The sequence below is a fragment of the Megascapheus bottae genome, chromosome 20 (assembly GCF_031878675.1).
Source record: "Megascapheus bottae isolate mThoBot1 chromosome 20, mThoBot2.hap1, whole genome shotgun sequence".
Taxonomy (NCBI): Eukaryota; Metazoa; Chordata; class Mammalia; order Rodentia; family Geomyidae; genus Megascapheus; species Megascapheus bottae.
Window position 1 is genome coordinate 43,785,886 of NC_143528.1, and position 14,476 is coordinate 43,800,361.

The 14,476-nt window shown below is 39.8% G+C and overlaps 1 protein-coding gene across 3 annotated transcripts in view; it reads left to right on the forward strand.

Moving 5' to 3' along the window:
* The window catches only part of Erich1 (glutamate rich 1), a 61,550-nt gene that overhangs the window by 24,037 nt on the left and 23,037 nt on the right, over positions 1-14,476 (forward strand). For all 3 annotated transcript variants that reach the window (XM_090353715.1, XM_090353713.1, XM_090353714.1), the window contains exons 4-5: positions 11,348-11,836; positions 14,280-14,474. In XM_090353715.1, coding sequence (XP_090209841.1) covers positions 11,348-11,836; positions 14,280-14,474 — 684 coding nt within the window. The remainder of the gene's footprint in view (positions 1-11,347; positions 11,837-14,279; positions 14,475-14,476) is intronic.

Consider the following 14,476-nt stretch of genomic DNA (forward strand, 5'->3'; position numbering starts at 1 on the left):
CACTTGTTTCATTGGTTCTATGCCTAGTATCATAACCAAACCAAATAAAAACAGCCAAAGCTTCTGGTGGTTTTTGCTTTCCTGTAATCCAGGATTAACAGTTTTAAGATTGTATATGTGTGGTGTGTCTATGGATCTACCTGTCTAGGAAAGATGGTGTTAGCTGGAGGATCATACTTAATCCTCAGCAATGATGCTGGGATTTGAAAACGTCTGACTCAAGGCCAGAAGTCACATGCTTACAGCAGAGTAATAATAAATAATAATGGGTACTTTCTTAGTAGAATATCTTCTTAGGGAGATTAGAATAAATGAGAGTGATGACCTGAACAGAAGCCCATAACAGAAGCAGAATGGATAGGCCCAGACTTCATCCAGCAGGTGGTGTCGGTAGCAGGCTAGATGACAGAAGATTCAAGAAGCTGTGAGCCTCAAGCCAGGTGCTGGAGGCTCAAGCCTGTAATCCTAACTGTTCAGGAGGCTGAAATCTGAAGGTCACAGTTCAAAACCAGCCCAGGCATAAAAAGTCCAATGAGCCACCAGAAAACCAGCAGTGTTGCTGTGGCTCAAGTGGTAGAGCGATAGCCTTGAGATAAAGAGCTCAGGGACAGCACCCAGGCCCAGAGTTCAAGAGAAGAAGGAGAAGGAGAAGATGGAGAAGAAGGAGAAGGAGGAGGAAAAGGAAGAAGGGAGGAGGAGAAGAAGAAAGAAGAAGAAGGAGGGAAGAAGAAGGAAGAAGGGAGGAGGAGGAGGAGGCAGCAGCAGCAGGAGCAGCAGCAACAGCAGCTGTGAGCCTCTGAAGACAGGATCCACAGGTCTTTTTCTCTGTTGTGTCTCTATCTACTAGCAGATACTGGAAGCAAAAAGATACTCAGTAATGATGAGTGCCTCTCTGGAATCCTAAAGGCTTCAAGTAAGTGGCCTCTTAGGCTTCAGGAGTATAATCAGACTTCATGCTGTGGATAGTTTTTCTCAGCAGTTGAGGAGGAGTCTACTCCTAAGACTCACATTTGGTGAGACAGAAAGATTTATGTGTGTGAGTTCCCAGGCCCACCCATTCTCTGATAATTCAAGGGCATTAATTTGGTTATTGAATTTTTATTTCCATGAAATTTGCACAAAAATTTTATAACACTATCTGTATTTTATTCTTATAAATTATCCATGAATTTTTGGAAGGAAAAAGTACTGATATGGGAAAAATATGATCTATGTGGACACTACTGAAACAGGATTCTTATATGAGGATCTGTGTACTTTGAAACAGGAAAATGGGAAAGTTTAAAAGCCTCAAATGTAAACTGCTGCATTTGTTTGTTTTTCAGTTTTTAATCTTAAGGTATTCATACTCTAACAAGAAACACTGCTGTTAGCCCAGTGGTTCACACCTGTAATCCTAGCTAGTCAGGAGGCTGAGGATATGAGGATTGTGATTAGGAGCCAGTGCCAGCAGAAAAGTCTGTAAGACTGTTTCCTTCAGCTAACCACTAAAAAGCCAGAAGTGGAGCTGTGACTCAAGTGGCAGAACACTATCCTTCAGGAAAATAAATAAATAAATAAAAAGCTCAGGTACGGTGAAAAAGCCCTGAGTTCAAGCCTGAAGACTGGCAAAAGAAGGGAAAGGCAACCATTTTACAGTGGAAAGGATTTTTTAGTCATTTACTGTGTTCAGAGGGCCTTACATTTTACTTCCACCAGATGTCTCCCTTGCCTACCTTGTTTTTGAGTTTCCTCAGTTTCTAAAAATTTTGTGACTCACTTTGTCCTGTTAGTGTAGAAAGACTAACTGTATAACCTAGATTATAACTCACTGACAGCTCACTGAGATTCAAAGGGATTTAATATTCCTATTCAAAATCTCACTAATAGATTTGATTAGGAAAAAGACTTTCAGTTATGGGGTTAGCAGCACGTAGCTGAAAATATATTAAACCAATTGGCTTAAATGAACCACATGTTACTATTTTGGGCTCCAAAAGAGTTGTCATATTTGTGGAGAAATAAAACAACTTTTGCTTTTGAAAAAGTATAAGTTCTCTTTTGAGTTGCACTGTCTTTGCTATGTGCAAAACCCAGGCTCTTTATTGAGAGCCTCGTATGTAAGATGGTAGAAACAAGCTATTTATAATAAATTCTTTACTCCAGGAGAGCAAGCAGATCAGCACTTAGGAAAAACAGACTTTATCATTAAGTGTATGTGCAGTGGGAACATAAACAATGGACTTTGTGGACTTTGTGCTTGAAATTTGATCTGATGCTCAACAGGTAAACAATTGGCTAGTGAACAAGAGGAATGACTTGGTTTTAAGAGAGAACAAATGATTACAAAAGGTTAGATGTCTTTGGGGTTAAACTTATGTCTTCGTGACTGTAAATTACCTTGTTTATTAGATATGTAGCCAGCTAAATAGTTGTATTCTGTACATTTTTTAAAAAATGTACACATATATGTAGACATTGCCTAAGAGACATGGACTATGGGTTTTGCTGGGCATATTATTTAATATGAAAGAAGAAACTGCATGGATCTTGCTATCGTCTAGATATTATATATTAGTATTAACATTGTACTGGTTTTTTATTGTAATTAATAGAAGGGTTACATTATATTCGCCAGATAGAAGGTACATTACTTCACAAACATTGATACCCTTTCTCATGTTTCGTCCCCATTTCCCTCCACCCACCCCTTCCCTGGGTTTTTTTTTTTTAAAGAAATACTGTCATGTCTGAGTAGATTAATTAAAAAGTCTTCAAGCCAAATAGCATTAAAATATTATAGTTAGGAAACAAATTTAATTTTCTCCTTGTAGAAATAATTTTAAGCTCTTAGCTTCAGTGGTAGATATGAGAAGATAGTCAGCAGCCATATGTGTAGGACAGTAACTAGTACCAGACATACACAAAAATTAGACAATGGGACATAATAATCAGGTATTTAAACATTTGTTATTGACTTATTTCACATTAATTACTTGGCTCTGTGTATCCCAAGAACAAGACAAAAAAAATCAGTTTGTTAGTCTAACATCTAGTATAAGGAACTTGCTAGGGTATACTTTATCTCTAACAATCAAGTGTTGGGAAGTTACTGGATTTGAAGTCAAAACTTCACTGTTGCTCAGTAAGTGCACCATACTTAAGCCAGGTCCCTAGCCATGTAAGTAATTATGATGAGCAGTAAAAGATATAGAGAAAGCCAATTAGGCATATTTTAATAGAAGGATGGGTTTGAACATGAAGAACAAAATGACATATTGTGGGGTTTTTTTTGTTCTTTGTTTATTTTTAACTTCCAGTACTCCAGTGCTGAAGAGAGAGTGATCCAAAATGGTACCCACACTACTTCACCCTTAGACGACCACATTCTCTTGAGACAGCTTGGTTTGTTCCTTTCTTTTTCCAGTTCTGGGAAATTTGGCCATTCATTTTGGTTCTCTCATCTTTTGATAATGCCCCAAAAGCCTATGTGGAGTAGTGGTACATTGATCCTTATGCCATACTCTTTGATTAGTACCTTGGGGACAAGAGAGATAGCCTGGCTTTTTATTTACTTATTTTAAGTAGGATGGAATTCTTCAGACTTCACATTCCTGTGAGGGCTTCATCCTGTTGTGCTGCATCCTCTCCAGAAAGGCTTTCAGCAGTACTCACTTTTAACATTTTCTCCTTTAGTTTGGTTATGTTGCCTTCATTTAAAGTATATATAGATTCAACTTGTGGAATAATTTTAATGTCTTTTCTCATTTATGCGATTTAATACTTTCCTAGTTCTATTAATTTTTTCATCCCATTTTTGTTTTAATTTAATCACCTGCTTTATGGTTATAAATTTTATTTAAGACATTTAGCACTTTTCTGCCATATTTTTAGTCACTTCATTGTGGACATTTTTCTATAGCTGCTTTGTTGCTTTATTTACAAGAGTGAAGTTAGGCCTTTGGCAGGCTGTGAGTGGGTATTTGAAGCAAGCTACTTGAAGAGGCAAGCTGGCACTTCTTGTAGTGAATGGGTCTGAATCTTTTAGACAGTATAGAGGGAGAATCTGTGAAGGCTTTCAAAGTTGGGTAAAGCCTTTTGTCATTTTCCTTTTGACTGTGCTCTCTGCTGTGACCCTTAAAGGACTGGAAAAACTAAACCTTACCTATTTTTCTCCTTGACTGTTTGCAATCATTGGCAAAGCCCATGCAGCTGCAGGAAGGGTTCAGGAATGTCTGCCCTAGGGAGTAGGAGAAGTGCCTCTACCTTTCATCCCAATCAAGACTGTTGACTTGGTGAATACTTCAACCAGCCTCTGTCAGGTATTGCCTAATGAATCAATAGCCTTGGGTTTCAGGCCAAGAATATTGCGTGACTGAGCCTCACAAGACCACTGAATGAGCCTGTAATGGCTCTTCCCAGTTGGTAGTTGGGGAGCTAAAGCTGAGGCTGTAACATGTCAAGCTGGTACTGAAATCTTGGGATCATACTGTAGTTCAGTGTCACATGCTCTGGAAGTAACCACTGTAGGCATCCTGGATGTGGACTCAGTGTGGCTCTTTTCAAATTTGCACACCCAGGCGCAGATGGGGAAGGGTAATGTGAGAAAGGCTAGATCAAAATGATTGCCCATCATGGCAGTCGTTGGGCATCAGTGTCCACACCTACTGACTACTTTCTGTATCTTTGATAATCACAGTTCATTTGCTGAACCTTCCTCTCATGAGATTTCTTGCAGAATTAAAGGCCTTTAGTTGTATCCATGCTGCATAGTTTGAGCACAACATATGCCCTGATACCTAGACTGTACTATTAGGTTCAAGTCATACGTCATGGGAGGTCCTTATGAATGAAGGCACCAGTAAAGGCCTTTGTGTACAGTTTAAAAGTTTTAAGACCCTCTAAAGAGTCTGGGTGTTACAAGACTGGGATGGAGCCCCATGCTAGCCCAGGCTAACCAAGAGAAAGCTGTAGGGTTAAATACGTTCTTTCAAAAATGTCTTATCATTGCTGACCCCTGTGGTAAAGGAGCATTCTGCTATCCTTGTCAAGGTTCTCATTATACTCCTAGAGCCCTCTGGGCCTGTTATCTGACCCTTCACCAGGGTCAAATATGTATATAGCTTCATTGTAAGTTCAAAAGGAGTAATTCACAACTGCCCAACAGAGCCCCAGTCAAGGGCAGGGATCATAGTTAGTCCTAGTCATATCTTGTCTGTCCTGGTCCTGAGTGGTATTCTGTGTCACATTGTGCATCCAGTCCTAATTAAGTCACTCATTGGGGGTCACTCTCACTGTTGAGGGGCTAAGTACTCTGTCCTAGCCCTACTTGGTATGGTAGGTCACCCATGTCCCTTATCCTGGTCCTGATGGTATGGTGGGTCATTCTTGTTGGGTAAGCCATGTCCTCATCTGTCCTGGTCTTAGGTGGGATAGGGATCACTAACTGTACAGAGACATTTTTTTCCCAAGGTAGCATGGTGGGTCAATCTTGCTGTGCAGGGCCATGTCTTTGTTTTGGTTGTAGGCAGACTGGTAGTTCTTCTCCAAGTCAGTATTTACTCATCAAAAACTATCATTATATCACTGAGGCAAGCATTTCTTGAAGAATGGAAATTGAATCTGACAATGTAAATTACAAAATGAAGTTTATTTTATCCTCTTTATTGCTCTGTCTTAAAACAGATTTTGTGTATTTGATTCATGCTATTGCTTTTCAGTATCATTCTTATGATCATGCTTAGTGAAAAATGAGTATTTTTATCACTTTGTCATTGTAGAAAGACATTGTTAGCCTAGAAATAGTATCATTTGACTTCAACCTATGAATTATAATGGAATCACCGTTTGGTGCCACATGTTCCCTGGTTACATTTTTCATCTTGAAAGATGAGCATTTTGAGATATTCTTTGTTAATGAGTGACTATACTTAGCTCACACAATGTTTGTGTGAGTAAATTCTGTGGTTTGAACATTGAGCTGTTTTAGTTAGGATTTACAAATGTTTCTAATACTGTTGTTTTTATATTTAAAATGGAAAAGAATATCACTCTTAAATTCTCATTCAAAAATCTGTAAATTCAATGAAATAATATTTCCTTCAAGATAGTAAAGACTTTCTAGTAAATTTTTATATCAAACAAATTTCATATTTTAGTTAGCATATGATTTATTTTACAGGTTCTATCTATAAAGTATTAACATACAAATAGGTCCATTAGCTACAACAAAACCTTTGGAAAGGACAGTTTTCAGCAAAAGTTTGTGAATGTATTTATATTCAGAGGTAGGGCATAGTGTGGTTTGCAGACATCAGGGGCAGCAGCTACTGTGCTGCTTGTGAAGGCAGTGGATTTTCTCTGTGCAAAGCAGTGTGGAGGTCTCAGGCAAGGGATTTATGGACAGTATTCAGTATTCATAGTTGTTTCTATTTGATTGGTGAAATTCTGCTAGATGACTGAGATTTTTTAAGGCAGACAGACACAGGTAGGCCTTAATTAAAGTAATAAGAAAAAGATTTTATTCTGTAGATGCTCAGAGAGGGGCAAAAAGGTGAATTCTCTGATTTTACCCAGCTGACTAGGGTTTTACAGGAAGATGGAGGAGGGACTGAGAAAAGTGCGCAGAGAGTGAGAGATGAAGAACAGGGAGCTATGCATCTGTATCTGTGTGGAGACTCACTCTGCCTGATAGGACTGCTGAAATAGAAGTTGGGCTCTTACCCTACCATCATACAGTTAGATGGGCCCATCCTTCATGGTGACACTTCAACGGAAGGACTCAGACTTGGAAAAAAAATCTTCAGTCATTTCTAAAGAACAGGAAAAAGGTACACTGGTGAACCTAGCTTCAAAAGAGGCTTGAGAGGTATTCCCATCACCTTGTGTTGACTGGATAGACAGTAATTTCTTTTTGACAGCAGACCATTTCTAGACAGTAACTCACCGGAGTTCAAGAGTAAGTCTTCTGACAGCAGTCACCAGAAAGGGAAATGGTTCCTTCTGTCCCAATGGCCATAGCCATTGCCTAGAGCTGGGACAATAGGCCGGAAGTTTGCATTGTAGCTTTTGGCTGAGCAGACTTTAGTTGGCTTTGGATAATGCTTTCAAAATGATACAGTATTTAACTATGTGGTAGGATGTATTTCTTGATTGATGGAACAGATATCTTTCTAAACTTTGCCATTTGACCTGGTCCTTAGTTTCCCACCAGCATCATACAGTATTTTAACCTTCTGTGGCCTTCTCCCACCCCTGCCACATTCCCTAGCACAGCAACCTCTGGGCACATGTGGCTCTTGCACTTGTATTGTAGTTCAGAAAAGTAAGATCTAACATTTAGTCTCTGTGTCACTGGAATCACACTTGAAGTGCATATATATGTTTCTGCCCCAGTGGCTGCCCTAAAGGACCTTCCCATTGAAAAGAATAGCAGGATAGATGAGACAAAGCTGCATTGAGGTGCTGGCAGATGCAGCAATGTGAATGTGATAGACAGGACTGTTGGGGTAAATTCCCAAGGAGGGCCTGCCACTAAGGCATGTAGGATACAGGTCTGAGGAGAAGTTAGCATGGTAGTGAGATTGATCAGCATAGGCCACAACCTCTCATAGCAGTTGAATGCAAACATTTGGCCTGAAGACTGCAGGAGCTTAAGTGCTTTGCCCAGGATTACCTTTGGAGAAGCAGGGAAGGCTGCTAAACCCTGCTGTGTGTAGGTCCAGCAAGTCATATGAACATCAGCATGATGTCAGCATGTATCATTTCCTTCACTGCCATGTATCTGTCATGCCCTCCCCCTGTAGCATCTGTACCTGCTCTTAGAAAACATATTCCTGAGCTTCAGGGCCTGCTGCAGTGAACTTTGTGCTGTTTCACTTTTATAGGACACTGACTGTGACCTAATTCCTTCCTTAGGCATCTTGATCAGAGTGGCCTGGCCACTCTGGGTTTTTTTTTTATGGAAACAGAAAAGGATTATGAAAAATATTTTTAAAGTATGAATAAAGCATTCTCAGGACTGGTGACTTGACCCAAGTGGTACAGCATCTGCCTCGCAAGCATAAAGTTCTGAATTCAAACCTTACTATCCCTGGCTAACCAGTGACTTTGCGATGTGTAACTATTTCATCCATAGCTATTTAAATCTACACAGAAGTCTGAAACAAGTAAATACTTGAGTTCTGCCTGTAACATATGCATTGCATCTCTGTTTAAGAAACTTACAGTTTGGAAATGAAAATTATATTACAGGCATTTTTTAAAGTTAACTGTACTATAATCCTTCAAATCTTACGCTGGTGATAATTATGACTCTGGTCATTATCCTGGCATTATTCTTGCCTGCTTCCTCTGCTGAGGCTCTGAGGATATCACAGGGTTTAACTGTGAATCACATCAGGGAGTTAAGGAAAAATGTATTTGTACCACAGGTTAAGATAGCATGGCATGATTTTATTCAGGATCAACTTAATAGGTCCAGGGACCACTGCAATGGATCTTCACAAGGGAGGGAAAGTGGGCTCAGCCTTAACACAGTAAAGGTAGGTAGGGATTTAGAGCCAGGAGAAGGTGCAGTGGTGTATAAAAACTGTAAAAAGATATATTAGAACTGAGAACCAGTGGCTCATGCCTGTAATCCTAGCTACTTAGGAGGCTGAGATCTGAGGATCAAGGTTAGACCCTAGATCTGGTAAGAAAGTCCAAGAGAGAGCCGTGAATTTGGCCTAGTGGTAGAGTGCTTGCTTTGCATACACAAAGACCTGGGTTCAATTCCTTGGTACCACATACATAAAAAAAAAAAAACCAAAAGTGATGCTGTGGCTCAAGTGGTAGAGCTCTAGCCTTGAGAAAGCTAAGGGCAGTGCTCAGGCCCTGAGTACAAGTCCTAGGACTGGCAAAATAAATAAAGTCCAAGAGACTCCTATCTCCACAATGAACCACTCAAAAATCAGTAAGTAAAGGTGTGGCTCTAATGGTTGGGTGCTAGCCTTGAGAAAAATAACTCAGGAACTGTGCTCAGGCTGGGATTTCAATCCTCAAGACTGACACCAAAAATAAACAAACACATTAGGAATAGGGACAGGATTCTGGCTGAAGTGACCTGACAGGCAGTGTTAGGGCAAGTGAACAGACATCCCCTAGGGAGTATAGAGGATGGGAAAATAAGACTGGCATCCATGGGTATTAGTCATGAAAGGAAGAGTTGTGTCTAAACTGGCTTAGCAGAGCTCTTGCTAAGACTGGATTTTAGGAATGTGTGCACAAATGTGTGTTCAGGGTCCTGACTACAGTTTGGCCAAGGTAAGAATCTTGGTCAGTGGACTCTTTGCATCTAGATTTGCATATGACTAATGTTTTAAGAATGTTTTCTGGTTTTGCAGGGAATTGAGCAACATAATGAAATAGGTAGTCTAAATATATAGGAAATACATAGTCTAATATTATAAGAAATATGTACTCTAAATATACTTAAAATCAGTACCTATAAGATACACAGGCTTTGTACTCTAGTGACTTCAAGGCTGACTCAATCTGAACTTGAAAAATGGTTTGTCACTGGATTTACATTTTTCTTCCATGTTATTATCTTCACAGTCTAAGACTAATCCTTTAAAGAAAAAGTCCTATTTCACTTCATTTGTGCAAGTAATTCACAAGTTTCTCACTTGCCATGTAACTCATGGTGGCTGTAGGTGTGTGATTTTTATAAGATAGAGGGTGCTCTCTTTCTATATAAGTTTATATGCAATAGATCTTCACAAGGAAGGGAGAGTGGGCTCAGCCTAAATGCCAGTAAAGGTAGAGACATCATGCAATGCTTCATGTTTTGCAAGCTTTAAAAACTTCAGGACCAGTGCCCAGTGGGCACTGAATACCAGGATAGCTCACCAAGCTGATCTTGAGTGTTTAACTGCTTTCTTGGCTGCTCTGGATATTTATTGACTCGTGCAGTCTGCTCAGAAGCCCTAGGATGCTAGGAGATGGCCAAAGTATAATTGGCTAAATTAGATTTACCCCTGAGCCACCATCACCAACATTTCCCTCACTTCAAGTCTTCTCTCCCATCATGCAGATCCTCATCTTGGCCCCTGCAGGAAGTCCTCCCTACATTGCTCTCTACTTTTATGAACGGCTTGCAAGTCCTAGGAGTGAATGAGTGTGATCTATATACTCTTATGTAAATGTCCTGGGACATCCTGATTTTGGATCCATCTAGAGGTCTCCAGGTAGCTTATTCCTTCTTACTCGTGAGCAGTGCCTCTTGCCCTCTTGCCTTAGTTTATGCCTTCATCTGCTAACAGTTCAACCACGATCTTGACCTTTCTCTACAAATAATAGTGTCATTCACTCTACCACTGAACTAGTGCCATGCTACTGTACTACATCCCCAGCCTTCTAGCTTCTTAAACTGGATGCTTATGTCATTGATTTTTGGCCTTTCTCCTTTTCTGAGATATCTAAGTTATAAATTTCCCTTTCAACAGGACCTAGTGGTGACCTATAAGTTTTGAGATGCTGAAATCATATCATATTTAAAATGTTTTCCCCCTAATAAAGTAGTATATGTTCAATATCCTAAACATGTAGTATAGCAGAAAAAAGAACAATTTGTCCTTATCTCTCTGAAGTAACCAATGTAGGCATCCTGGATGTGGTCTCACAGTGTGGCTCTCTTCAAATATGCATTAAATGTTCCCTTTCAAAAGTACATGTATATTATATGAAAGTATGATAAAGATATCATTGTAGATCTCCTTGCCACCTCTACCTTTTACTATTCTATGCTCTTTTTTAAAATAGCAAAATAATAATGTATTCTCAACAGAGATATTCATTTTATAGTATAAGCACTTAAAAAGAGAAATTGATACCTGTCACCAGTGGTTCATGCCTATAATTCTAGCTACTCAGGGGGATGAGATCTGAGGATCACAGTTGGAAGTCCTGGCAGGAAAGTGGTCCAGTGAGACTCTTACCTCTAATCACAGAAAAAGCCAGAAGTAGCACTGTGGCTCAGATAGTACAGTGGACAAAAAGAAGGCCTAGGTCTGTGCCCAGGTCCAGCGTTTGAGCCCCATGACGGGCAGAGAGAGAGAGAGGCAGTGAGAGAGAGGGAAGGAATAACAGTGTAACTCCTTTGAACTGATAAACCATTTAACAAAATACCAGGAAGATGAAACATGTTGATGGGTGAAGGGTAATTTACGGAGGGAAGAAGGATAAGGGAATGCAGAGTCTTTGGTCATGTGATTACTTAAGGTAAAGTGATAATCACCAAAGTGATTTTGATGGAAAAAAATTTTAGCCTGTGCTGTTACAGTCAAATTGTACTGAAAATTGTTGTATCTGAATTTTTTGTAAATAGATCTGGATCCTCTTGATCAACCAAAGAGACGAAGAATTAGAAAGCATAAACCAAAGAAAAATCTTAAAAGTCTTAATAATATTTGTGTAGAACCATCAGAATTAGAAGAAAAAGCAGAATTAGAAAAACAGCAGAGTCTTTTACAAGAAGGATTACAGTCACAGCACACAGATGGACCCACAATGAGCAAAAATAAGAAACGGAAGTTGAAAAAGAAACGGCAGATGAGGAGGAAGAAAGAAGCTGGCCTGGTAAAGAAGGCTTCTGGTGTCAGTTTCTTGTACCAGCCCGAGGAGAGCAGCAGCGATGAGGAAGAACCGAGAGGTGCTATAGAAGAAGGAGCCCAAGACCCCCTTGAGGAGGGTGAAGAGGGTCTCAGCGAGGAGGGCACGGCAACAGATGCCTCCCAACACTATGCTGACATTACCAACAAGGCAGATGGCATCCTAAACTTTCTGAAGTCAACACAAGAACTGTATTTTTATGATGGTAAGTTTTTCCTTCGAATAATAGTATCTTCTTAATGTTTGGATACTCTCCAAATATAGTGGAATACCTAAATGTTTAAAATATGAGGCATGTTAAAATATTTCAAGTGAAAAATTTGAAGGCAAAATTCAAACTATTTAAATTATACCATCAGAGAGCTGGACCAGTGTATGGTTCCTTGTGCACTTTGAGAGGAGTCCATGGACAGTGCTTTGCTGTTTGCATAGTTTGGGCTTATGTTCTTCCTTCCTTTAAAGTCAAACTTGGGAATGAATGTCTTAGTGTCCTGGGCTATATATTTAAGTAAAGATGAATTCAGCTAGGGATTTGACCCTCTACTATCCTTGGACAGTCTTGGGACCTGAGAAGGTAAGGGTTTCCTATCTTAAGTGCCTTGGGTACAAGTCAAGATAGAGGATACCCTTCACCAGACATGCTGCCCACACTGCTTTAGACTTTGCCCCTGGAGGCCACCTCACCCCTCCCAGTTATGCAAAGCAAAGAGCCAGCCCTCTTTGCAGCTGAGAAGCATCACCCAAGACTTTTTTTGGTGTTTTTGTTGCTGTTTAGTTTGTTTTATTTTATTGTATTTTATTTTTGGCTAGCCCTGGACTTGGGCTCAGGGCATGAACAGTGTCCTTGGGTTTTTTTCTCAAGGCTAGAGCTCTACTTCTTGAGCCACAGCACCACTTCTGGCTTTTTTTTTTTTTTTTTTTTTTTTGTATGTGGTACCAAGGAATCAAACCTGGGTCTTCGTGCATGCTAGGCAAGCACTCTACCACTAGGCCAACCTCCCAGCCCTTTTGTTTGTTTTTTAATACATTGAATGACTATTTCATATATACTCTAAGAGACAGGAACACATAACAAGAAATCTCACAAAGAGAACAACAGAAGCAGAAGATAATGATGCCAGACAGGCTTTATATTTATTTATTTTTTTGGTCATGGTACTGGAACTCTGGGCCTGGATGCTGTCCCTGCGCTCTTTAGCTCAAGACTACCACTCTACCCCTTGAGCAATAGCACCACTTCTGGTTTTCTGGTGGTTAATTGAAGATAAAGAGTCTCATGGATTTTAGTGCCTGGGCTGGCTTTGAACCGTGATCCTCAGATCTCAGCTTTTCCTGAGTAGCTGGGATTACAGGCATGAGCCACCATGCCTGGCTTAGACAGGGATTTTTATATTAACTACAATTAAGATGCTTAAAAAGAAGAAGAAAACAATGACAATCTATTATAACCATCAAGTTTAGAACTATAACTGAAATTTAAAACTCAAAAGATGAATCTAAACATGAGATTACATTCAGTGTAGAAAAGACTTAGCAAGTGGGAAGATAGATCAAAGTAAAGTTCCCAAATGAAGGGTAACTGAAACAGGATGAAAAGCTGAAAGAGTTAAAGAAGGGACCACCTATAGAGGCTTTGGAATCTGAATGGCCCTGCCATCATCTTGACTTCAACTGAAGTCTTCCAGGACTAGGAGCGTATTCTAGCAATTTTTTTTTTAAGTGAAAAATAAAGAGCCTAACCGATATGGACCCAGAGAAAAAGTGAGATAGTCTTTTGGCTGGAATCTAAGGTAGAAGAGGGAACAGAGCTGGAGCTTTGTCTAAGGAGATAGGACTAGCAGCTTTACCACTGTACCATCCTGATTGCATTTGATTTCCTGTGATAAATGACACCCAATCATAGGTCCAAGTTCTTTGGACCCAAGTAGATTAATACAGATAACTTCATTCCAGAGCACATTATAGTCAAGCTGCTAAAACCAGAGATAAACAAAAACATCTTAAAAAGCAGCCTGTAGTTGAGGTGCTGGTCTTAGAAGACAACTCCTCAACTATTGGTGAACCTTCAATATATCCTTGATTTGTCAGCTATCTTAGTAGTCATCTATTTTATTCTTTGTGTGTGTGTGTGTGTATTGTTGTTGTGTGTGTGTTGTTATTGTTGTTGTTTGTTTGTTTTGTTTTGTTGGCCTCTCCTGGGACTTGAACTCAGGGCCTAGGCACTGTCTTGCCCTTTTCTGTGTATGTAGTACCAAGGAATCAAACCCAGGGAAGCACTCTACCACTAGGCCACACTCTACCACTAGGTCACACTTACTGTGTTTGAAAGATACTTATGAAGAAGAACTCGGTTTTATTGCCTGGTTTTTCCTCTGTTGTCCTGACTTCAAATCTTGTATCACACTTAGAAAGTGTTCAAATATCAGATATGTAGCAGTGGCCAGGTTTCCATTATTGCTCAAATAGTGACACCCCATTCTGGATCTACTTTTTAAGAGTTATACTGTCCTTTTCTCTCCTGGAGCTTTTTATGTCCCAGGTTTCTCATTCCAAGTGGAATATATTTTTGAAGCCCCTCTAAGAGAGAAAACCTCACGTTTAGCTTACAAAAGTGAAACTAAACTTCATGTGATTCTAACTTCCTTTAGGTATCTCCAAGGACTCAGATTTACCTGTATGCGTGGAAACCACCAAAGAAGTGCTACACTGCCTTGAGTCTCATAGCATGTCTCCTTCAGATGTATTCATTCTAGACCACATGAAAACACTGCTTCTTCTTCAAGACACTGAAAGACTGAAGAGGGCTCTGGAGATGTTTTCAGAACATTGCATGATGCCCTCTGGT